The sequence below is a fragment of the Martes martes genome, assembly GCF_963455335.1.
Source record: "Martes martes genome assembly, chromosome: 7".
In the NCBI taxonomy this organism is placed as follows: Eukaryota; Metazoa; Chordata; class Mammalia; order Carnivora; family Mustelidae; genus Martes; species Martes martes.
This window is the reverse complement of record NC_137894.1, coordinates 69,690,871-69,716,783: the sequence shown is the minus strand read 5'-3', so window position 1 is coordinate 69,716,783 and position 25,913 is coordinate 69,690,871. Positions and strand designations below refer to the sequence as shown.

Genomic DNA, 25,913 nt, shown 5'->3' with positions numbered 1-25,913 from the left:
GACAGCTGACAGAGGTGTTTTTCACTAGTGTAAAGCTGAAAAATCAGAAAATGAGATGGAGAAAGTTTGCTAGAGAAATCATAAATGTTCAGTGCAAAAGCCACTATAACTAGAAGAGACAATGATTTTGGACAACAAAATAGTATTGATGGATATTTTTTGTGAAGGTTCATATGTATAAGCTCTTGTGTAACTAGCAGGATACTTTTCTTTAAAAAAAAAAGTAGATAAGACCATGTCTTACTTATATTTTAGAAGACCTATTTCCTCAAACAAGACTTGGAATTGTTAGTCACACTTGGATTTTATTTCTGATAATGTTTTTTTTTTTTTGATAATGTTTTAAAATCAGATTTCAGGAAAGTACACTGATTTGCATACTTTCTTGAAATATTACTTGAAGTTGTTTTTCTATGTGACTTTTAACATATTGGTGCATGTTGTAAAGATGATTATTTTATAAGCATTAATAATATTCATTACAAAAATGGCTAATATGAGATTAAAAAACGGTTTTTAGACCTTTTGATCCTCAGTATTACGAAGATGAATTTGAAGGTGAGAAAGTGCTTGACGAGGAAGATAGAACCAGGTTAAGATTAAAGGTACTATTCTATACTTGATTCCTTTTTCTTTTTCTTTTCAAGTTTTTTGTTAAGTAAAACAAATAATTATTTGAGACGAGATTATGAAATGATCTTTTATGTTTATTCTTTAGAACAGGGACTGAAATGTCTTTTGACAATATTTTTAGGGGAGAAGTTATATACCCTTTTTAAAGTTCTCACTTTTCTAACCTTTTTCTCCCATTTACAATTTTTCAATGGAAGTAATGATAAAAATTCTTGAAAATTGTTAGCTACTTCCTTTAGGATAAGTATTTTTAGGTATATGAACTGCCTTTGCATTTTATAGTGGGTAGGTCCTTGCAGCTTCCTCAGTAACATTCTCTCAGGCTCTCTATGGGATTCCGACTACGCACAAAGAGAGGCCTTGTCTGCAGGCGGTTCCTCTCAAGAAGACCTGGGCTGGCAGGACACTGCGGTGTTCTCACAGGGCTCTTGTCTTCTTGCTTCGGGTGGAGATGAGCTTCTGTGGGGGCAGAACCAATTTTTATGCTACCTTTGTGATTTGGAGTTGCCTCCTATATGGGTAGGACACATTTGAACTAAAAAACAGGGCAAAGTGGAAGTCTCAAGTTGAAATTGTTGATTTCTTAACTTTATATTCTTTTATCTTTTAATTTTTCATTTAATGCCCAGGACTTCCCTGTCTTACTAGGTCAGGCTTACTAGTCCCTCCTTCATTGGGTTCTTAGCCCTTCAGGTGGACTTGCGGTAGGCACAGGTCTCCATTTTAACTATCTATCCCATGTGGACCCAAAGCCTCACCCTCTCTTCTTTGGAGCTCCTGGTGTGTGTGGTAATCCCTCCATCCTGCATCATACTTGGATTCTGCTTCCACTGCCATGAGCTTGCAAGAGATTTAAACAAAATAGTTTAACCAGTATCTCTCGGTATTTGTAGCGGGAGGGTTTCAGCATTGCCTAATGCACTAGTTCTCTTGTGAGCTTCCTTTAGCACTACATACCAGCTCTTGGCACATGATTATAAGTCACTGGAGGGAAAAAGAACATGTAGTTGTTACATTGGTTTTCTAATGCCTTTGTGTTTTGAACCAGGTAGAAAATACGATAAGATGGAGGAAACGCCGGGACGAGGAAGGAAATGAAATTAAGGAAAGCAACGCTCGGGTGGTCAAGTGGTCAGATGGGAGGTGCGCCCATGATGCCCAGAGGGCCCTGGAAGACCCAGAGGGATGCCTGGGAGGAACGGGGTTCTCTGTGCAGGACCTTACTTTGGGGCCATCTTCCATTAAAGATTTAAACAAATCTAGGCCTCGGAGATGACACCTTAGAAGTGGGCCCACGGTGTGATCAGATTCATGGTAGCGGCCTTCTGGGGGGGAAGCCTAATGCTAGCTCGCTTGCAGGAGCTACGATCGGGCAGTACACACTGGTATTTTGGGAACAAAGTTTTTCTGTCTTATGAAGTGGTAGAGATTGGGAAAATGACAAAACAATTATATTTCAAGTTGAAGGACGAATTTTACCACCTTTGGCTTTAAAAGGCAATACGTTATTTACAGCACCTCTGTTTTTCTCATGAATTCAGGACACAGTTCCACAGCATTTTAAGTAAAGCCTATAGGGGAAAATGGAAACTGGGCTTTGTTGAATGTCCACCCCAGTACTGAACGGTTTCTCATTTGCAGCCTCTCCCTGCATCTAGGCAGTGAAGTGTTTGATGTCTACAAAGCCCCAATGCAGGGCAACCACAACCACCTGTTCGTTCGAGAAGACACTGGTCTACAGGGACAAGCTGTGTTTAAATCCAAGCTCACCTTTAGGTAACTGTTCATGCTGACCAGTTGTTACTGGTAGTTAACGAGCAGCAAGGCGGAGAGTCGTGCAGAAAGCCTGACTCAGCTCTGATGGACATGGTTTCAAGGTGCAGCTCACCAGGCACGTGGTTTGGTTCACCTCTACCACAGATTGCTGTTTCTCAGGGAGCCAGTCCACACTGTCAAAACCAACCCAAGACCCCCGTATAAACCAGAAGAGCAGTGAATGAATTCACGTTGGTCAGTGCACCTGATAGGAGGCCTAGGAGACTGGTGTTCGGTGCTCGGCTGGCCCGTGTCCTTTGCCTTCCATGGAATTTAGCTGGGAGATTGGCCAAGCATGAGCCTGCTGTTGATAGGTGCACACGGTAGAGAAAAGGGCGAGATGACCACAGGGGCTGCGGCTCGACCCCAAGCCAACAGGTGCTCCATATCCAGCCTTTTCACTGGATGCTACTGGCTCTGCTCCTGCACACGCCTTCCCCTAAGGACCCCGTGCTGTTGTCCTTCATGCGGCTCTCCTCCAAGTGGGGCATTTAGCCAACTAACAGTGTGCACAAGGTTTCTTTTTGAGGTCATGGAAATGTTCTAAAATCAGATTGTAGGGGTGCCTGGGTGGCTCAGTCAGTTAAGCGTCTGCCTTCGGCTCAGGTCATGATCCCCAGGTCCTGGGATCAAGTCCCTTGTGGGACTCCCTGCTCAGCAGGGAGCCTTCTTCTCCCTCTCCTTCTGTTCTTCCCACCCCAACTTGCGTTCTCCCTCTCTCTCTCAAATAAATAAATAAAACCTTTATAAATAAATCAATCAGATTGTAATAATGGTCACACAACTTTATAATTTTTTTTAAGAAATTTATTTATTTGAGAGAGAGAAAGAGCACAAGCAGGGGTAGTGCCAGGCAGAGGAAGAGGGAGAAGCAGATTCCCCTCTGAGCATGGAGCCCAATGTGGGCCTCGATCCCAGGACGCTGGGATCAATGACTTGAGCCTACGGTAGAAGCTTAACTGACTGAGCCACCCAAGCGCCCCTCACTCTAATTTTTAGTTTCCTTATCTATAAAATGGAGATAATATTGACTTCACAGGGATGAGTGTCAGGTAAGTCAAATAATATGTACGGTGTCATGCGGTGCAGAGACCTGGTGTAATAAATGCTGTTCAAATCCAGCCTCTTCCCGAGCTTTCTCGAATGGAGGTGTAAGAGACAAAGGATTCTACGGCTTGCTTTTTTCCATTGTGCTCGGTGTTTCACATTCCTTACATCCCATCCCCCTCCAGTCTCAGGGACACTCTCCTAAGGATCTCCCTTTCTTCTTTCTGATATGATGTACTGCTTTCTGCACCAGGGACTCCCAGTCCAGCGCTGTCCTGAGGCCTCCTTGCTTTGACCTTCCTTCTAATCATATTCAGATGGAGGGATCCCTGTTTCATTCTTGAATCACGACTTTTGGCCTCTGCACCGCCCTTACGGAACTGAGATTTCCTGTCCCTTCTTTTCTCTCTGAACGTCATCCGGGGCAGGTTGGTGGGAGGGGTGTGTTTCTTTGGAAAAGCCTTTGATCTGACCTCCTGCTCTCCTCCTTCCTCCACTTGCACTTCGCCCCATCAGCATTCCCTGGAAATGGGACAGAGGGAAGAACCAGAGAGTGAGGAGGCTCAGGGTGCCAGGGCCCGTGGCCTGGCCTACCCTCTCTGCTGAAGGGGTAGTGGTCACTGTCCGTGGCTGTCTGTGTGTTGATAGAATCGCCTCTGACTGTTCTTAGTCTACAGTGAGGCATTCTTGTCTCCCAGCAGACCTCACTCTACAGACTGTGCCACACACAGGAAGATGACCCTGCCACTTGAGAAGAGATGCTCGAAGATCCAGAGGATTAGAATCTTACCGATGGCTGGCTGTGACCCTGAATGCCAGCGCACAGAGATGATTAAAGTACGTCAGTTAAGCTTTATCCTGGAATTTTTTTGGGTATTAAGAGCTGTACTTTCCAGAATATTAATTCACAATTTTGTGTGGCCACAACCATTTTATCTTGCTCCTATCAGGGAGTCAGCTTCAACCCAAGTGTGGCATGTCAGTGGCCACTGGTGAGATACAGCAAACCAGACACTCGTGCTCTCTGTTCAGTTTATGAGATTTCAGGGGAAATCTGATAATTTAGAAAATGTAACCTTTGACAGCTATCATAAAACTTTGTTAGCCAGATAGCTAGGAAGGTCAAAAAGACATTCCTGACTCTCGACACCAGCTCTGCCTTGTGAACACCAGTATGTGGGCAGCCAGGCAGAGGACGCGTGTGACTGTTCTGCTTTGGGGCTCAGGGACCCTCCCCTACCAGCGCCTCCCCGTCCTGTCATCAGGAGCTGTGGGGAAGCTCTCTGGCGGGGAAGGGCCCAGACAGGACCATCAGCGCACCACTGTAGTTCGGTAGAGCCCGAGCGTGCCCGGTGTCTGTCTCAGGGGTCAGCAGACACAGCCTCCCTCAGGTGTTCACTGGGCGTGGCTGAGGTTCCTCAGGCTGCTCGCTGCTCTCTGGGCTCTGCCTGGCAGCACGGGGGACGCTGCAGCTCCCGAGGCCACGTGTGTGCCCATTGTGATCGAGTGGTTAGCATGAGGGAGCTTTCTGCCCCTTCACCCCGTGATGCCTGCACACCTGGAACTCAACTGCACTGAGTGATCGCTGGGTGAGGTAACGGGTGTGGCATGGAGAGAACTGTTCTCTGAAGACAAGAAATACAGTAAATGTAAGTTCAAGTGGGCAGAAAAGTAGTTCATTTTTTCAGTTAAAAAGATTTGCTTCTTTACAGAAAGAAGAACGATTGAGGGCTTCTACTCATGAGACAATCCATCTGTGGGAGAAGCAGAACCAGCAGGGGCCGAGTGTCCCCTGCCAGGACCCCAGCAGTGCCTGTGAGGAGGAGGAGGAAGGCGCTGAAGCCATTAAAAACTATTACCAAAGGGAGCTCCAAGGTGAGCTGGGCATGGAGGTAACGTCTTCTGAGGGCTGCAGAGGCTGGTGGGCTTTTATTCCCTGTCCTGTGATTTAGTGAGGACAACAGTGCAGAGGGCTTGTATTTTTATTGTTTTTCTTAGGGCCATTTTCCCACAGAAAAGCTAGGAAAATAAGGCACCCCCAAAATAAACAAAATCAATTAAATAATTTATGTCCTTGTGGAGGAAAACATGTAATGAGCAGTTTGCCTTCTTGTATAATTGATGCGGTATTTAAATGTAGTTTTTCGTTTTGTTTTGTTTAAAGATTTTATTTATTTGACAGAGAGAGATCACAAGTAGGCAGAGAGGCAGGCAGAGAGGGGGGAAGCAGGCTCCCCGCTGAGCAGAGAGCCGGATACGGGGCTTAATCCCAGGATCCTGAGATCATGACCGGAGCCGAAGGCAGAGGCTTAACCTACTGAGCCACCCAGGTGCCCCTAAACTTTGTAGTTTTTAATATGTGCATAAAACCTGTTGGGTGTTTAAAAGTGATGACTCTCTCTCAGAACAAAACCTCTCAAATTGAAGTCATTTAAGCATGTCTGAAAGTTATATATCCCTTCTCATCAAAATTTTAAGAAAGTTGGGGGCACCTGGGTGGCTCATTCCATTAAGTGTCTGCCTTCAGCTCAGGTTATGATCCTGGGGCCCTTGGATCGAGGCCCTTGCTGGGCTTCCTGCCGGGTGGGCGGGCGGCTTCTCCCTCTCCCCACTCATGCTCTCTTCTCTCTACCTCTCAAATAAATAAAATTGTAAAACACAACAACAGCAGCAAAACAAAAAGAAGAAAACTACAGGCTTTAAAATACTGAATTTTAGATAGAAGAGGTGAAATACTGAGGAAGCAGGGGAACATATTTCAAGTAATATGATTGGAATGTCAGCCAGTGTAGAGTGAGGAGGAAGTGTCCCTCCTGCCCTGTGTCCCAGGAGAAGCCCTGATTTGTGGGGCCCAACAGGCTAGTGTCTGTGGACATGGGCTGGTGCTTTGGAGTGGCCTTCTAATGTGAAGGGCTGGCTCCCCCATCAGCTCAGAACCACTTTATTTTTTAATTTTAATTTTTTAAAAAAGATTTTATTTATTCATGAGAGATAGGCAGAGGGAGAAGCAGGCTCCCGGCTGAGCAGGTAGTCCAATGCGGGGCTTGATCCCAGGACCCTGGGATCATGACCTGAGCCGAAGGCAGACGCTTAATGACTGAGCCATCTAGAAGCCCCGACTGACTTGCAAATATTGAACCTCCACTTGGTCAGTTGGTGAATGATTTTTTAAAAATACATTTTTGGATTCAGTTTGCTAGTATTTTATTGAGGATAGCTCAGAACAACGGTAGACAAAATTTCTAGAAACATTTGATATTGAATTTTACATCTTTCCTCTCATATCTGTTCAGGAGATGAGGCCTCCGGAAAGAGGAAAGTGGGGGGTGAAGAGGAAGAAAATGACTAAAGTATAAAACGTGCCCTCATGTATACATTGTACTGACCTTTGAGGAATACAGGTTTGAACTGCGTGGGTCCACTTACAGCTTTTTTTTTTTTTTTAAATAAATATGGTACAGTGCTGTAATGTATTTTCTCTTCCTTTTGGTTTTCTTCACAAATTTTCTCTAGCTTATTTTATTATAAGAATATATAATACATTTAACAAGCAAAATATGTATCAACTGTGTTATCAAGTAAGGCTTCTGGTCAGCAGTAAACGATTAGTAGTTAAGTTTCTGGGGAGGTAAAAGTTATTCTCGGCTTTTCGACTGTGCAGAGTTGGCACTCCTAAACCCATTATTCAACAGACAGCTGTATATTGTTTCCAACAGTTTGTTTTAAAGCAATCATGACATGACTTGTTTTTGTTGAAATGATGAATTGAATCGCTTTTGCATAATCCTAGTTGTGAATAAAAAATGTTCAGAAGCAAGTCTGTGACTTCAGAAAATCCATTTTCCCCTAACTATTCTGGGTCTTGGGTTTTTGTGCATTTTGGCTGCTCTGCCCCACCTCATCCTCCCGGCTGGGTCCCGAGGTGGGCTTCGGAAGTTCAAGTCAGGTATCGCCTCTTCAGGATGTCCTCCTGTCCTGCCTAGCTGGTCTGCGGCCCATCTGTGGATTGTCGTTTATTTCCATAGGTATGGCACAAACTTTCTGTTGACCACATGGCCCTGTGGTCTTGTCAGAGCAGGCACACCACGGGAGGGGTCACTGGACGCCGAGTGCTTTGCCAAGCACCATGCTGGCCCTACCAGTTCTAATCCTCAGAATAACCAGGAGGCAGATGTTGTTAGTCCCACTTTACAGACTTGGAAGCTGAGGTTTAAAGAACTTTAAGACTATCCAGGGACACGTTGGGTGACTCAGTTGGTTAAGTCTCTGCCTTCGGCTCAGGTCATGATCTCAGGGTAGTGGGTTTGAGCCCCGTGTTGGGCTCTGCACTGTGTGGAGCCTGCTTGTGACTCTCCCTCAGCCCCTCCCTCCTGCTTGCATGTTCTCTCAAGTAAATAAAATCTTTATTAAAAGAAATACCTCTATCCAAAGCTTTTTCCTCCCAAGTAAAAAAAGCACTTTTAAAGAAGTTTTTATTCATTTATTTGGCAGAGTGAGAGGGAGAAGCAGGCTCCCTGCTGAGCAGAGAGCCTGATGCAGGGCTCGATCCTAGGATCCCGGAATCATGACCTGAGCCAAAGGCAGAACTTTACCAACTGAGCCCCCCAGGCGCCCTGGAAAGCTTCACATTTGAAGGACAAAAGATGTTTGGTGATATTGGACGCACATATGGTTGGCCACCCTCGTTTGGTCCCTGAAAGAGCAGGGGCAACTCTGCTGGACATGAGGACACTGTCTCCCCAGGGCCACTCAGACTCATAGGAGCTGGAGGTGCCAGACGGTACAAGGGCCTGAGCCTCCTGACTTCCAAAGAGGACAGGTGTCCAGACCTGCAGGAGAGAGTGAGCCCAACAGCCATCCCTGGGAGGCCAGCCAACATTAAAGATGCAACGGGAAGGTCTTCGTTCCCCTATGTTTCAGAATTCTGAAATTTTTAAATTATCTGACACTTATCCCTAAAAGATTGCTCAAACCCATTAGAACACATTTCACAGATTTTCTCTTTTGCTTGTTGGATTTGGGTGACTGGTAAGAGTGTTTTGCTGTAAAAATCATCTTTAGTTTATTGGTAGGATTGGCTCAGAGTCAGGTCCATAAGACTCTGTTTCTTCGCTTTTGTCAATTCACTTTTATGGCCAGACCAGACCGAGTATCAAAGGTATTTCAACAATAGGAAATTATTATTTTTAACTGTAAAGATGGTCAAGTATTGACAATTTTATATGGCTTAATGTAACAGACTGGGATAGAATAACTACAGGAAATAAGCTTGATCCTGAAGGGTTATGTTAGAAAGTTTAGAACATAAGAACTAATGGGAAATTTCAAGAAGTTCAAGTCTATAGAATTTTTGATAAACTTTATTGAAATTATTTCAGTATGATGTAAATTCTAAATGCCTATAGTACATAGTCTTCAAAAGAAACTTCACTGTTATGAATCAAGCTTTACTTATCAGTATATTTAATATCAGTAATATTTGAGTAACAAGACTTATGGAACTGAATTCTAATGCAGAATAGAAGGACCAAATTACAGTGATGTAAAAATATAAACTCTGCTTATAAATACATTTTCTCAATTTAAAAATAGTGAAGCATTTCTTTGGTAAGCAAGTCTTACAGTGAGAATGATCTAGAAAGATGACTTGTCAGAGCTGACAGTGAAGACAGTTTGATAGATGGTTAGATCCAAGAACTCAAACCCTTGTCCAAGGGCAACAGGAGTGGTTCTGGTACATTGTGTGTTTGGTTCCCGTGGGAGCCTTGTGTTCAGCTAATACTATGCACAAGTGAAGTGGCCGTCAAGGCATTATACTAAGTGAACTAAGCCAAAGAAAGACAGATACTGTATGATCTCATTTATTTGACTATCTAAAAACAGTGACCTCAGGCCTAGAATAGCCCGGTGGTTGCCCGAGGCAGGGGTGGGGCGTGGAGGACACCGTGGAGGTGGTCAGAGCTAGAACCTTGATGAACAAACCCTAAACCCTGAGGACAGCATGGTGACCCCGGTTAACAATGCCGTATTACAGATCTGGAAAGTTGCTGAGAGAGTAGATCTTAAAAGTTCTCACCACAGGAAGAATCATTGTTTTTAACTGTGTGAGGGGACGGATGTTAACTAAACTTGGGGTAGATATTTCTCGATATATACGTATGTCACATCATGTTACCTACCTTCAGCTAATACAGTTATATGTTAATTATATCAGTAATATTAGAAAAACATTGTTTTTGTTTTTAATTTTTACTTAATTATTTTGACAGGCAGAGATCACAAGTAGGAAGAGAGGCAGGCAGAGAGAGAGAGGGAGAAGCAGGCTCCCCGCTGAGCAGAGAGCCCGACATGGGGCTCGATCCCAGAACCCTGGGATCACGACCTGAGCCAAAGGCAGAGGCCTTAACCCACTGAGCCACCCAGGTGCCCCAGAAAAACAATGTTTTAAAAGAGTGAAGGGGCACTGTGATGAAGGGGCGAAGGGACAGGACTGAACTCGCAGAGGATGGCAGCTGCTGGGGATCCGGGAGAGCGCATCACCCTCCGGTCTGTGGGGAGGTGCCTGTGCGTCCTGACACCAAAAGGTAAGGGCAAGGGAGATGTGCCCTGCGAGTACAGAACCCAAAATACCAGATTTTATGACACCTCATCAATCTCATCTTATTTTAATGGCAGCAAGGATTAAATAAAATGTACAACAGAACATGACTAACATTTTATCAAAGCATTTTTCTAATTTTTATTATACCATGGAATCCCCTTTTTCAGTGAAAATACATCAGATACTGTCAAAGAAAAAACAATTTACAAAGTTCTATTTACATTAACTTTTCCAGAGTGCACCTATTGCACAAAATGAGTGTGTGGGTTACTTCATTCAAATAACAGGAATTGGCAATTTAATGAGATAATTCTCCTTGAACTCTCTAACAATCCACTATTTTTTTTTTTAACACAGAATGTTTATTTGGTCTTCTAAATGACAGGCACCCTTACGAAATGTATTTTATGTATACTTAAGACTTCTACTAGATTTAAGCTACAAGTTTATAGCACCAAAATGTATTTTAATATCAGTATTAATATTGCTTTTTTCAATACATACAATTTCATGTAGACATACTTGCAAAATCAACTTCAGACAAATATGAATGTAAAATTGTACAAAATGGGAAATTAAAAGATTTTAAACAGCAATTTAAAAGTGCAAAGAGTATTCTTTGATTTGGTAACCAGATATGTTTAAATTGGTTAGCCTACAGAATGTTTTAAGGCCTTATAAAATCTTTGGTTTAAAAATTAAGACTATTTCAGAATCCTAATCTATTACAACATTTTAAAGCTATGTAGAAATACTGTAAGTTACTAAATGGTTAAGAGGTGCCAGAATCTTAAAGATCAAAGTAAACATCAGTTTTCTCCCTTATAATTATAATTCTTGATTTTCTGTATTCAATTGGATGAATGGTCATCTTTAAAGATAATTATGAAAAAATGTTTTCTTCAACTTTATAACGAACTGTTATGGTATAAGCAAAACACTGCTTCATACTTCGGTAATCATAAATGAAAAAGATATTACCCATAAGTATGATATACATACTGGGTAGGGCCCCACCAACCTATATTTAAACAACAACAACAACATGTGGTAGAAGGGGTAACATACTTCTCAATTCACCGACTTATAGGACAGTGCAAGCAAGGAGGCCTTGCTGTTAGCGTAGTGGGGACCCTTGCTGCGTGCTTGCTCCCCACCCTGTGGCAGGTAAGCAGTCTCTAGAATCAAATACATCTCCAAAGCTGTGTATGAAGAGACAGAAATACTTGCTAACTTCGAAAAAGAATATCAGTGGTTTCTAACTGAAAGGGAATAGTGCAAAGTCAATCTTTGGCCCCTTTGAAACACTGGATACTGACTCAGAAAAAAATAAAGACAACCAATTCTTAGAGGGAAGCATTCACCCATTGAGAAGGCTTATTAGCAGAGTACACAAGATGCTGCCTGGCTCATTAAAGTAAACCGTCCACCCCAAGCCAAAGGGGTGACATTTTCTAATTCAATTTCAAAAACTCTTCTTTAAAGAATCAACCTACCTATCCCCCACTCTTAAACGGGATTCTTCCCTTTATTCCCTGTAAATGATCCAGCCAGGCCTGAATTCTGGTGGTCAGGATGACTCCGATTTCTTCCTGCCTGTCTCCTGTAGCTGGGATGGCTCTGCCATCTTCTGCTCCAGGGGCTGCCCTGAAACAGAGCCAGAATCCAGGTCCGAATCCCCTGTCTCTCCGCCTGTGCAGGAGGCAGCTTGCACGAGTACACTGTTCACATGATCATTTGAATGCTGTGAGCATGGGCAGTAGGAAGAAACTCTTCTCATGAGAGATTACTTTTACACAATGTGGACAAAACAGTATACGATGAAAGGAAACGTAATAAACATTAGCTTTATGAAGGACAGTTTCCCTTACTGGTTGGACAGTTCATAGCAAGCTTCACGAGGTGAGTCACGACCATCTCTGCGATCCTGCGGAGCACGCACGAATTCTCACAATGCAGTGTGACAGCTAATGCCTGCTCAGGCCAGTTGCTCCCTTACTTTAGAGTATTCATCGGTTTCAGTGACCTTTTTGCATGTGCCTCAGATGCAAATTCCATCACGTTTATCATCTTTGATTTCACGTGTTTAATAACAGCCTTCTTTTTTCTTAAATAACCAAGAGCTGGCTCTATGTCTTTTACAGAGCAGAAAACAGCTTGCCTATTTAGATGCTTTTGACTATGAGCTTTTGCAAAATTTTAAATTACACAAAAATTTAATTATGCCCAATTAAAATAAAAAACTATAATGAATTTAGACACAACTCTACTTTTAAACAAAGTACGTAACCCGGCCAAGCTGGTGACTGTGTTTAAATAAGTCTAGATGTTGCTGGCTCACACCCATCAGGTGAGCGCGGTGACCTGCAGGAGGCCCCTTTCTCTCTCCCAGAGATGGGCTTGTACTCCTGAACAGAGGACCAGGTTTTGAGTCCTTGGTTTAAAATTCCGGCATTTTGCTTTCTTAAAAAAAAAAAAAAAAAAAAAAATTCCGGCATTTTGCTTTCTTGATAGAAACAAAAGCACACTCTTGTCAAGTTCATGTATTCTAAAACAGGGAAAGGGCTCCATGCGATGGGATAAGGAAAGAAAGCTCTGATGAGGGTCTTGTACCTAACAGGTGCAAAGGCAATTCTTCTATTAGGTCCCTTTATGATTTAAAAAAGATTGGTCCTTAAACTGTTCATAGTATTCTACATAAATGATTTCCTAAACTTCTTTCACAATTGTACTTTTTAACTCATGACTCCTCACAACCCATTTAATTAAGCTAAATTAAAATTGATTTTAGCAGAAAGAAGAAATGTGATAAAATACAAAATACCACCTACTATTGATTTTACAATTTGAAACTGTTAACAACATAAACTAGAAAAAAGATACATATAGTTTAAAAAAAAAAAAATTTCCAGTCTCTTCCCTTCTACCCAGGAAAATCTTACATCTGACATCACCACCATGAGCTCCTAGTGACCTCTTCAAGTCTCCCAAAGATTGGATCTTGGTGGACTTAGGGGTGGTCTCCTTCGACTCGTCTTTTGCGAACTGTGAGAAAAAAAGAAAGCGCGTTAAAAATCCCGGTTACTGGGGCATCTGGATGGCTCAGTGGGTTAAAGCCTCTGCCTTAGGCTCAGGTCATGATCCCAGGGTCCTGGGACCGAGCCCCGCATCGGGCTCTCTGCTCAGTGGGAAGCCTGCTTCCTCCTCTCTCTCTGCCTGCCTCTCTGCCTACTTGTGATCTGTGTCAAATAAATAAATAAAATCTTGGAAAAAAAAAATCCCGGTTACTTTGTACAATGTTAATTGCTTGTAAGGAACAAGTTTCTGTACGATCCAGTTAGAGCTGTACAGAAATGAAATATCCATTTGTTCACAAGCCATTAAAATATATTCACATCCTTCATCACTGCCATGTGTTGAGAACTGAGGGGCTTCGGCATGCGAAGCACGTGTCCTCTGCTCCGCTGAGCTCCCATGGGAGCAGGGAAGTCTACACCACTGCTCCACATTCACCTTCACATCACTGCACCCGTCTTATTTGTTATTTTTAAAAAACTGATACCTGTTACGACAATGACTTATAAATTACTGTGTTAAATTTTGAAGTCACACTCAGCTGGGATTAGAACATATTAAAAATAACGATTTGCATGCTCTTCTGATGACCCATTTCCTTAGTTTGTGAAAGAACAAAAATATTTTTATCATTTTAAAGGTAAGTGACTTGCTACTATTCTCCAAATTTTCCTTCTAGTGTCTCCTACAAAATGAACTGGGCTCTGACAAAAAAACAAAATACAAAATGATGCACGCCTCAGACCCTAGTAATATGGTGAGCTCCTATCTGGTGAACATAATAAGCTCTGGCCACCAAAGTGATCAGTGAACTAGTCTAGTGGACCGAGCAAAAGAAAGGTGAGTATGTCTCAGGAGCCCTCGGCCGCTTCACAGACTGGTGACCCCAAACTAGTAGGCCATACTCGGTGATGGTAGGATAGGGTCTTCAAGCAGACATTCAAATGATGTGCAAAAAAGCTTGCCCAGCCATTGGATGGGTGCTAGCTAGAAAGCAAAAAACCGGGAGAACTGAAGTATCAAGCTCTCATGAGCATTCTTCTACTTAGCTGACTGAGTACAACCCTTACTCTAATTTTAGTCCATGTTAACAAAAAGCAAGTCTTGCATGTTTACTGAAATATTAAGGGAAAAAAAATCAGGGACTTAAGTCCTCAAATACAAACCTGATTCATATATATAGATCTCTGAAAAATACAGAAATACTTTCTTGAAAGACAAGCCAGATTAACCCTTTTGGGTAGATTCTTTCCAAGTGAATGTTAAATTGCAGCAGGGTTTAGATGTTATTGGCAGAGCATTTCAGATATTAAAATAACACATGTAAAGGAGGTCGGTGACAGAAGGGAGCAGACCAAAAAGGTTGAAAATGATGTGGTTAGCTGGAGTGAGGATAGTAATAGGAGACTCAGAGTTCACATAAATATTGCATGTGTGCTGTGGACCCTGTCTGCTGCTCGCAGCTAGGACACTTCATAGCTGGAGAGATGGGAGTAGGTAGGATTATTTCAACAAACAGGAAACTATGAGAGGTAAGACATCAGAATCAACATTAAAGATCTGATATAGCCCCACGTGCAAGATGAAGAAAAACTAGAAGCCTGGGGAGTGTATGTTTCAAATTTTGATCTTTGAGGTCTTTCTGGCAGCTACATGCCAGACTGCCAGTACGAGCACAGGGTCTTGATGCTTGCCGCCTTGACCTGTGTGCCAAGACCAAAACATAGGTCTGGGAAACGAGCAGAGGGTGCTGGGAGCACACACGGCAGAAGACGGGGCCAAGAACCAGGTCGGACTCTTCTTCCTTACTCAGTGCCTACTTGCTACCAGCAATTTCTCAGTTCAGCTGCTAGATGAGAGGCTCATAAATTTGGCCCTATTAACTCATTTTTTAAAAGGTTTTATTTGTCAGCACAAGCAGAGGGAGCGGCAGGCAGAGAGAGAAGCAGGCTCCCTGCTGCGGGGCTCGATCCCAGGACCCTGGGATCATGACCTGAACTGAAGGCAGGTACTCAACTGACTGAGCCACCCAGGCGTCCCACCTATTAATAATTCTTTGGCAATTTCTTTCTAAAACCCACTCCACTAACAGAAGTTCTCAATACTTTATGATCAATTGCAAATAAATTCTAACCTCACATCCAATCTCTAGAAGAATAAAAAATAGGGTTTTTTAAAAAGTATCATTTTAATCAAGCATCCAATGGTCAATATAATGGCTCTCAAATGCTCCCGCCAAAAAATCCGAAGAAACTACGTTTCTTCCCATCTAATTTTAGTGCCTTCTACCAGCACTGCCTTTTTATCTGCTGTGTTAGCTTCCAGAAGCAAGTACTTCTGCAAGTTTACTCTGGAGGCAGTGGCCAGCAATGAGAGTCCATTTTTACAGTCTGCATGCTGTCCTCAGCATATAAATAACTACCTTGATCCCAAATGTGAGGTTTTATCCATGTACTTCCCCACTCCAGGAAAGTTCCTATTCTCATCTCATGTCTGAAACTCTGGCTTGGCTCAGAAAAAGTGAGCATGAGGTCGGGGGGGGGGGTCTCCAGAGCTACCTACACAAGGCTGTTTGCTTTCTCTCACTTCCGTTTTACGTCAGACCACACCTTCAACGTGGCCTCCGCCTCCACCTCCTCTATTACACATGGCCGTGGACACCCAGTCAGCGGCACAGTGTCAACATGAAGCAGCCCAGGAAGTATTTTCCATGTGTTCTCTCATCTTTTGGTGTACTGTTGATTCTCCAAGTAATTAGCATGACTTTGCAAGTTACACTGAGAATCAACAGCACACCAAACACACCAAATTTCTAAAATGCAAGAGACTAAAATCTTCTCTGAGAAACGAAGTCATCAAGGGATAGACAGGGTTTGAACTAACACTCTTCACAGTAATTTGGGTTGAGAGAAGGAAGCTGTAACTTCTTTGCTTTAGAAACCCTTCAGGAATGCAAACACAAATATGGCTGAAGTTTAAAAGAACTGTTATCACTTTGAAGTGTTACTCTCTTTAAGAAGTCTTACTTTAATTCTTGTCTAAACACATCTTTAAAAATATTTCAATGACAAACACCAAACTTAAAAGAAGAGTCAATTATTAGAAACATGTAGAAACAAAATTATAAGCATCATATATTCTTTAATTCAGCCTTGGCTGGAAAAACTTATTTCAAACAGAAACATAAGCCTCAGCAGTATTTTCAGTAGGAGTGTGCAGCGAGAAGACAAACTGCCCAGTAACGGCTGTGTTCGGGAGGCCGGTGAGGACAGCAGACACTTACGTGCCACATGCTATAAAACTTGGATCGAAACTATAAGCCATGTTTTATCATGTGAAAACAAATTTTTATGTAGGCCTGTTTGATAAAAAGGGCAAAAACTTCCTGAAATGTTGAAATCTTTAATAGCTCAAGAGGCGACTTGTAACTGAAAACAAAATTTTTGTTCCAGGACGCATTTATGTTTCTAGTAGAAAACTGTTGGCTTAAAGCTGTGAAATGTTTGTTTCAGGAGAATTTCACCCATGAACCCAGTAATCACTACAACTGTGCTTAAACTGAACTCTAATTCAATCAATATAAAAAGAGCTGTGCAGATTTTAAAAACAAAGGCCCAAAATTGTGTTGAAACTTACTGGAAAAAAAAGTCCCTCTAATACATTAGCTTAATGATACAATTCAGAAATTTGATTTGAAATGTGTCTGTCTTACCCAAGTCATTGTTTTTTGTTATAGCATTAGCTGCCCTGGTCCGGGGTCCCTGCTGTGTAAACTGATATCCAAATTTAAGGATATTTGTATTTTCCTCAAGCATCTTGGCCATTTCCAATTCTACAGCTGTTCCCAACTGCTGCCTCTGGAATAATTAAAGAATAGTATTAATAAATTAGATCAAAATACTTTTCAAGGTAAGTCAAGACTAAGACATTCAGGTAAATGCTGATTTTGCTGGTCTCTTTAAATTTTCCCAATTCTTACAACATACTTACACAGGAAAAACAACATTTTGAAGCTCAGTATAATACTGTTTATACAGACACCAAAAAACTGGATTACCAGAAGGAGGTACCACTTCATACCCATTATTATGAGATGATTATAGTGTTGGCCAGAATGTGGGAAAATTGGGAAGCTCACACATGCTGGTACAAGTGCAAAACGGTGCAGTTGTTGTGGAAAACAACTCGGCCATTCCTCAGAAAGTTAAACACAGAGTTACCGACCACATGACTTCGCAATTCCACTCCTAGGTATGTACCCATGAGAAATGAAAACCTATGTTCATATAAAAACTTGTATATGAACGTTCATATCAGCATTATTCCCAATATTTAAAAAGTAGAAACAACCCACATGTAATAGATTATTCAGGCATAAAAAAGAGTAACTACCGATACATATCACAACATGGATGAACCTGCAGAATATTTAGCTAAGTGAAAGAAGGTAGACACAAAGACCGCATATTGTATCATTCCGTTTATAGGCAAATGTGCAGAGACAGAAGAGTTAAGTTAATGGTTGCCAGGGCTGGCGGGAAGGGTGATGAAAATGTTCTGAAATTAGTGGTGATGGCTGCACAACTCTATGAATATGTTCAAACCCATACTCAGAATGTTAATATTCTGGATGCTTCAAATGTCCTCATCTCCTTTCAGGCCACCACCTTCCCAAAATGCCCCCCTTCCACCTGCCTCCTGAGTCCCCAATCCCTCCACGGCTTCCTCAGTTACTGCTATAGAACATTGACCTGATTGTCAATCTTGAGTTCTGCCAGGGTTTCATTATCTCGTAGAGCATCAATCAGGGCTTGAATCCCAACTCCTGTAATAAAGTTGGACTCTATATTTAAGCTCTTCAAATTTTTGTTCACTCTCAGCATATCTGCAAAAGCCTAGAAATTATAAAGAAAATATTTAGAGATAAAAATTGACAGTACCCAACATATATTCTACCTGCCATAAACAAATATAGTAATTAGCAGAACTGCTCTGTTTCTCTTTAGACTGTTTTAGGCTGACACACAAACTCATAGGCCTCATACCTATTTTTCACACATGCCCTGTCACAGTATTTAGATTTGTCACATGTAATACTCTGTTGGTAATATTCTCTGCTGCTTTTCACACTGTTATGTTCACTCATACCCTACTCCCTCCTTTCTCCTGTCTCTCTCACACTTTCTCTCAGTTCCTGTGTAGGCCTAACTTCATCAAGGTCTCTTTGGAACATCTTTTCTTACTTGGGTCCTACTGCAGCTGGTTTATTGTATAGCAAAAATGAAGATAAATTATGGACTGATTTTTGAGGCTGAGATGGGAAGCAATGCCTAAGGCAGAAGGTCAGAAATGCTCACAGATTACCAGAACACAGAGTCAAGTTAAAAGAAAAGGCAAAAGAGGGCAGAGATACTAGGAAGAACTTGGGACAGGTATCTCTACATGTCTACTTTTCATTAGTGACAACTAGCTATGTGGAACAAATCCCTTATCCATTTGTATTGTACATACAATTGTACATACAAATGAAATGTATATACATTTCTTCAAATATTACTGGTGGCCGATTATTTGATTAAGTACTGCTCTGAAGATTTAGAAATAGAACATAAAAGTTTCTGCCTGATGGAACTTATATTTTAGTGGGGAGGGAGTGGACAATAACCAAAATACGTTAGATGGTAAACAGAGCTACAGAGAAAGAAAATAGGGTAGACGTAGAGTGCTGCGGACAGGCGTGGTCAGGAAAGGCCTCACCAGGAAGGTGACGCTGGAGCAATGGCTCAAAGTGGTGACATAAAATGATGTGAAATATCGTTTCACATCGATATTTCATGTGAAATATGAAGGGCAAAACAAGGCAGGAGAAACAAGGGGGAAGGCCCTGCATCAGAGGCACGCACCGCACGTCTGAGGAAGAGCAAGAGGCTGTATGTCTGTAGTTGAATGAAAGAAAGCGCAAGCAGCGGAGCCTGACGCTTGGTTTCAGCTCGGGTCTGATCTTGGGGTCATAAGATCAAGCCCTGCATCAGGCTCTGTGCTTAGCCGGGGAGTCTTGCTTGAGATTCTCTCTTTCCCTCTCCTTCTGTCCTTTCCTCTCTCTCTCAAATAAATATTAAAAAGAAAAAAAATGGGGCAAGTAAAGGATTATAAGACTACTGAAGGATCGTGATTTTTATTATTAGACAAATGGGGAGCGGCTGAAGGGTTCTGAGTATAAGAATGAGGTAACTAGGGGTGCCTGGGTGGCTTAGTGGGTTAAGCTTCTGCCTTCGGCTTAAGTCATGATCTCGAGGTCCTGGGATCGAGCCCCACATCGGGCTCTCTGCTCAGCGGGGAGCCTGCTTCCCCCTCTCTCTGCCTGCTGCTCTGCCTACTTGTGATCTGTGTCAAATAAGTAAATAAAATCTTAAAAAAAAAAAGAATGAGGTAACTAAACAAGTTTTTAAAAAAAACACTTTTGGGGATATCCTGATGGCTCAGTCGGTTAAGCACTAGTCTTCGGCTTGTGTCATGATCCCAGGGTTGGGGGACTGAGCCCCGCATCGGGCTCCCTACTCGGCAGGCAGTGTGCTTTTTTCTCCCTCTACCCTCCCACCCCCATCCCAGATCGTGCGCTCTCACTCTGTCTCAAATAAATGAATCACTTTTGATGCTATGTAAAAAAAGCTGGCTTTGAGGTGGGAAAGATGGACACAGGCAGCTCAGTGAGGAGGTGATCACAATAATCCAGATGAGAGAAGATGCTGTCTTAGACCGACCAGCATGATAGTTGAGAAAATGGTGAGAAATTGTTAGATTCTGGAATATTTGGAAGACAAGCCTGGATATGCATTTAAGGTTGTGAGAAAGGAAGTCAGGGGAACTCCATTTCCTTTTGTCTTGAGCAAATGAACGAATGAAGTTGTCATTTAGTGGGACAGGAAAAAATGGTAGAGGAGCAGGTATGGGGTATGGGGTGGAAGACAGGAGTTTGGTTTGGGACCATTTGGGATGTCTGTTAGCCAAGCAAGGGGTTAAAGAGGTGGACATGAGCACATAGTTCAGGACAGAGGTATGAACTGGGGATAACAATCCTGGGAGTCCGAAGCATACACAGATAACACACAGTAATGAAACAGAGTGACATCACCCAGAAAGTGGACAAAGAAGACCTGGACTGAGCCCCAGGCCATTCAGATGCTTAGAGGTGGGGAAGATGGGGAGCAACCAGAGAAGGGACATCCAGTGAGGAGAGAGGAGAATCAAAGGTAGTGATGTCCTCAAAGCCAAGTACAGATAAAGGTTCATACCATGATCAAGTGGGATTTACCTCAGGAATGCAAGGTTGACTTAACAGGCAAAAGTTAATCAATGAATATACCATATTAATAAAGGACAAAAACCACATGATCATCTCAATACACACATTAAAAGCATTTGACAAAATCCAGCACTGTAGATCATAAATGGAATCCCCTGCAGATGTTAAAAGAATGGTGTTGAACTTTATGTAGTGATATGAAAGAGCTCTAAGATATATTGTTCAGCAAAAAATTAAGTTACAAAACAGTATATACTGCATGACTTCACTTACAGTTTTTAAAATTATAGGGAAGAAATACAGGAAAAAACAAACAGAAGAGTAAATAATGTCTTGCCTAACAGTGAGCTATACATCTACTGAAAAGAGAGTAAATCTTCATCATAAGATCAGTTGAGCCACTTCTGTACCATACCATAGTCACTATTTCACTACTATCAGTAGCAGCTTACTTACAACAGCGACGGGGTCATTGCTTCGCGTGGCTGCAAGACTGAAATGCTTCACGTGTGTGTTGGTTTCCAAAGCTTTTGCAAAATCTTTTAGAGTTGGAACTGGGATATTCTTGGAATAAAATCATGTGAAATATGACATTTTAGTTTTTAAGAAATTCTGCCCATTAATCAAATGTGTTTGTACTTTTTTTTCATTAAATGTACTCAAATTTTACAAGGGGGTGGGGAGAAAAAATATATAAACAAAACATTTATTCCACAAAGAAAGTCAAACAGCCTCCTTCATAGTTATCTGATTTCTCTATTATGGTACATTTGCACAAACTGCTGACCTAGAGGAGAGTATATATCATCATTTCTCTAGCATTTTGATTAAAGAAACTTTCATTATTCTACACTTAACTATTTGGATTATAAGACGCCAACACCTGAGTATTCAACATGGATCCACTTTTCTACAAAGGGAGAGATGTCACTTAGTTTAAGCTATAATAAGAGAGATTAATCCTACACTACCTGAAATGTGGAAAGATACAGTTCTAGAAGGCACTAATTTCTCCCTTTATTATCAACACTACAATTCCCTGTAGCCTGATTATTTTCAGATCATTACCTGTTGATTTAGTTATGTGAGGACTGAAGTTTTTAAAAATTAAAATTAGTGATCAACTAGGAATGTTAGCTTTTCTCAAGGCTTGCTTTCTTCAGCTCATAGGGAGGCACACCTGCTAAAGGAGCACAGAGGTCTTATTCCCTAGGTTCTTATAATTCCCAGATGCTCTCTCAGCCCTTAATTCAGACAAATCAAGATTTAAAATGAGGAATTCTTAAAAATAGAATAAAATTAAATGAGGAGTTCTTAATGCAACTATTATACAATGAACGATACTCAAGAGATAATCTGAATTTACTCTTTGGTAATTAATCATCCCTATGCCCTCCTATCTCATTTCTTCTTTACTCTAAGGAAGCACTGCATTTTTTTAAAAAACTCAAGATCCCAGAAAACCCACTACTGTTTACTCCAGAGAAACGAAAACATATGTTCACATGTTCAGATGTGTTTAACAGCTTTATTATAATCATTCTAAACCAGAGGGAATCCATGTCTATCAAGTAGTGAGTGGATAAAAAAATTGCAGCATATTCATAAAACAGAATACTACTCAACAAACTACTGACATACACAACCACACAGATGAATCCCAGATGCATTATGCTAAGTGAAAGAAGCCAGACTCAAAGGCTCATACTATTTGATTCCACTCACAGGACATTCTGGAGAAGGCAAATGAAGGGGAAGAAAACAGAAACAAGTGGTCAGGGACTACAGCTGGGGGCAGAGAATGACAATAAAAGGGACTGACATGTTCCACATCTATGGTGGTAGCTGTACAACTTCTGCATTGGTCAAAACTCATCGAACTGTACACAGAATTGGCAGAATTTCAGTAGGTAGCAGAATCTGGCTCAATACAAGGAATACCTCAAGAAACCGGATTAAAAAAAAAAACCCCGGAAGACTAAGTGTTCTTAGAAGTAGGCAGTACGTTGGAAGCCAGAAAGATTTATGCTGACAGTGTGTAGGGTTTACATTTTTATATGATACTTTTAAAAAAGCAAGTCAGAAAAATATTATACTTTAATTTCTAAAATATAAAGGAATCTAAGCATACTGTTAGGAGCAAAAACTTTACCTTGCAGAACTGTAAAATCACACTTTATCAAAACTGCCCAACTCTCATCCTAAATCTAACTTACTTAAAGCAAGTCAAAACTTTATTGTTTGCTTAGCACACATACCTTTATATTATTCAAATTAACTTCAACAAGATGGACATCATTTTCTTTAATTCTCTTTAAACTCTCTTCAACATTGGTTGGATTTGGTGGCTCATCAAATACTGGAAGAATCTTTTCACCTTTTACCACATCTGTATGAACAAAAAGAACAAGAGTCTCACTGGCTGACATTATTACAGCGAATGCATTTATGAACTTAATGCAAAGAACACACACGTACATGCACGTTCAATACAACTAACCAGAAAGCTTTCCCCCACAATTTCTAAAAGATCCTTCATGTGTTAACACACATTTAAAGCACTCAAATAAAATGCCATCCTCTCGTATCATTTTCTCTGAGATTTAACTAGTAATTACTATAAAGGCAGTACAAATCACAGACTTAAAGAAACACAGCCTCAGTGAGAAGAGTAAGGTGATGAAGGACATGTGACCTCTTTCTCTTATGCGGAGTACTATGCATGGGAAAAAGGGAAGTATGAGTAGGAATAGGGAAGGGGGAGATAGACAGACAATGGTACACAGAAGAGTTACTGAGACAGAAATCCCCCAAATTACTGCCCTCCTTCACTCCTATCCCCCAATCCTTCACCATATAAACCATATCCATATCCTTGGCGAAAATACTACTAAGCAAAGCTGAAAGAGGACCCAGGAGCCTTGAATCCTCTAATGAGGTGTAAGTACACTTTGATGTGTATGTGAAGGTCTATGAACACATGTAACAAGCGAACATTTTAATGGATAAGTTTTCTGGGGAGAAAACCTACAGCATCAGATTCATGGCAAATGACCCAAAAAAGTTAAGAGCAACTGACAGAAAGACTGACAGAAAGGGTCACTGTCTGGCTTAGTTCTTCCCTTCTACCCTCCTCTAGCTTTTACGGGCAAAACTCATCTTAAGATGAAGTATACTGGGGGTGCCTGCGTGGCTCAGTCAGTTAAGCATCTGCCTTCAGTTCAGGTCATGATCCCAGGATTCTGGAATCAAGACAGGCATCACGCTCCCTGCTCATCAGGGAGTCTGCTCCCTCTCCTTCTACCCCTCCCTCTGCTCTTGGTTCTCTCTCCCACGGTCTCTCTCTAATAATTAAAATCTTTAAAAAAAAAAAAAAAGTCAAAGTATATTGAATAAATTCCCTCTAAGAGTACCTTGTTCTTTTCAAATTTATTACACATATATACACACATAGCATCATGAGATCAATTTAGATGATGGCCTGAAAATTATTTTCCTGAGGAAAGTGGAAAGATCTGGATATATCTGGCCTGGACGTATATATTAAAAGAAAGTATGCTCATTTTTTTCAGATTTATCCTGTAGAAGAATAGAGAAATTTCAAGCTGTTCTGAAAGGCTAGGTTAGAACAGGTATAGACTGCCTGGAGGCAGAATTTGGTTCTATACAAGAATAAGCTTCCTCCCAGAGTTCTGCTAAAAGGACAGAGTGGGCTCCCTCTCACCTAAGTTCAGCAAGGTAATCTTCTTCAAGATTGTAGACCAAGGGGGCTAGAGAAGAGCTTCCTCACTACAAAAAAAACATGAATGAGTTCTATCTCAATTCTAAATTTTACAAAACCAAAAGATTTCTTCCTTACTCCACAGAGTACATGCATTTAGAGAGCACTGCTTCGGAATGAAGTAATGGATCCAGTAAATGGGATGCTGAAACCATTAAGAAAGGCTTATGGGAGACTTTAAGTGATGGATCAGGCTGCTAACATTTCAACACACTGATGAATTTGGCATATTCCCCAAAGAGGAATGACTAGACTTGATAGGCTTCCTAATGTGATTTAATCACTAAGAAGCACTCCTGCCCCCCCAAACCCTCCAAAACAAAAAACTGTACCCGAATCTGAATAAGCCACTAGAAAATAGTTTAGAGAAACATAGGAGACAGAGAAATAAGTAAAAGGTTTACCACAAGGGGAAGATGGTAGCAGAGTAGGAGGACCCTGGGTTCATTTTGTCCCACAAATAACAACTAGGTAACTATCAAATCATCCTAAATACTCCAGAAATTGACCCGAAGACTGGCAGAGCAATTCCACAACTAAAGGCAGAGAAGAGGCCACATCAAAGAAGGTAGGAAGTGTAGAGAGTTGGTCTGGGAGAGAAACAGATCATGGCCGCTGCAGTGGGGAGGAAGCCACAGTTGCAAAGAGTGAAAGACAGACTAGCACAAAGGGGAGTGCATGGGAAAAATGAATCCCCATAGCAACTGGCCTGGAAGTTAGGAGGGCCCTGAATTTCAGGAGTTCTTGCAACCAGCGAGCTTAAAGCCTAGAGTTTTAAAGGTCAGTGTACTTGGCTGTGGGAGACCTCAGAGGTCTTTGGGGCTGCTCTTGGAGGGAAAGCAAGCAAAGAGTCTGTGGACATACAGCATGGAAACAGCAATCTGAAGAGTGCCTAGAGCACACAGTGGGGAGGTTAGCTGCTCCTCTCAGAGTGTGACCCAGAGAAGCAGCATTCACAGAGAAACCTCTCAGGGAACAAAGGAATTGGCAGGTGCAATTTCCCTCCTCTGCCTCTCAGCATAAGCACAGGGCCAACACTCACTACCTAATTTGCTTACACCAAGTCCTGCCCCTTCACTCTCTGGCAGATCTGCCCTCCCTGCCACACTTGCCTCAATCCCAGCACAGCAGAACCCCTCCCCCAGAAGACCAGCCCAAATTCCTGCCAATACCAAGTCTCCTGACACACATGTTTTGTAAGACCTCAATTCCAGTGGTAGTGGTAAGAGGTCTCATTTCACAAGCAGATCAGAGCACATCTAGTTAAAATGTGCCACATTCAGGCAGGGACCAAATGCCCACAACAGGCAAAGAGAACCTCTGCAGACAACTGGCCTAGGATAAAGTGGCCAGACAAGGATAAAGTGGCCAGCACAGAACACCAGGTCACACACAGCACACGCTAGAGACAATCCTAGACACACCAAGCCCTGGGGAACAGTGGACACACTACACGGCAGGGCACTACAAGTCTTTTTTTTTTTTTTTTAATGATTTTATTTATCTATTTGACAGACAGCAAGAGAAGGAATACAAGCATGGGGAGTGAGAGAGGGAGAAGCAGGTTCCCCGCCGAGCAGAGAGTCCTACACGGGGCTCGATCCCAGGACCTCAGGATCACGACCAGAGCCAAAGGCAGATGCCCAACAACTAAGCCA

General features: G+C 41.9%; 2 protein-coding genes across 3 annotated transcripts in view; one reads left to right on the top strand and one right to left on the bottom strand.

Moving 5' to 3' along the window:
- Window positions 1-1,154: 1,154 nt before the first annotated feature.
- On the top strand, window positions 1,155-7,516 carry LOC308346453 (RNA polymerase-associated protein LEO1-like). Of its 2 annotated transcripts, XM_080809390.1 has the most exons (5): window positions 1,155-1,776; window positions 2,275-2,409; window positions 4,194-4,332; window positions 5,208-5,370; window positions 6,789-7,516. In XM_080809390.1, exons 2-5 carry the CDS (start codon window positions 2,324-2,326, stop codon window positions 6,842-6,844), a joined length of 444 nt encoding a protein of 147 aa, XP_080665516.1. In that variant the 5' UTR covers window positions 1,155-1,776; window positions 2,275-2,323; the 3' UTR covers window positions 6,845-7,516. The 2 variants fall into 2 exon arrangements, with proteins under 2 accessions (XP_080665516.1, XP_080665517.1); XM_080809391.1 differs by lacking the exon at window positions 1,155-1,776 and having other exon boundaries at window positions 2,279-2,409; window positions 4,197-4,332.
- Window positions 7,517-10,145: 2,629 nt separating this feature from the next.
- Window positions 10,146-25,913, bottom strand: part of TMOD3 (tropomodulin 3) — a 78,472-nt gene continuing 62,704 nt past the window's right edge. Inside the window, exons 6-10 of the mRNA XM_080807311.1 lie at window positions 22,733-22,863; window positions 20,931-21,038; window positions 17,923-18,066; window positions 16,884-17,028; window positions 10,146-13,141 (exon numbers count right to left, since the gene is read on the bottom strand). Of these exons, the coding sequence (XP_080663437.1) occupies window positions 13,107-13,141; window positions 16,884-17,028; window positions 17,923-18,066; window positions 20,931-21,038; window positions 22,733-22,863 (563 nt within the window). The 3' untranslated portion in view covers window positions 10,146-13,106. The remainder of the gene's footprint in view (window positions 13,142-16,883; window positions 17,029-17,922; window positions 18,067-20,930; window positions 21,039-22,732; window positions 22,864-25,913) is intronic.

What these genes read in the sequence shown, in the direction of transcription:
- LOC308346453 (XM_080809390.1), top strand. Translation starts at nt 2,324, where the DNA reads ATGCAGGGCAACCACAACCACCTGTTCGTTCGAGAAGACACTGGTCTA. An exon ending in AGCGCACAGAGATGATTAAA is followed by an intron (nt 4,333 to 5,207) that starts GTACGTCAGTTA and finishes GCTTCTTTACAG; the next exon opens with AAAGAAGAACGATTGAGGGC. An exon ending in TTACCAAAGGGAGCTCCAAG is followed by an intron (nt 5,371 to 6,788) that starts GTGAGCTGGGCA and finishes ATATCTGTTCAG; the next exon opens with GAGATGAGGCCTCCGGAAAG.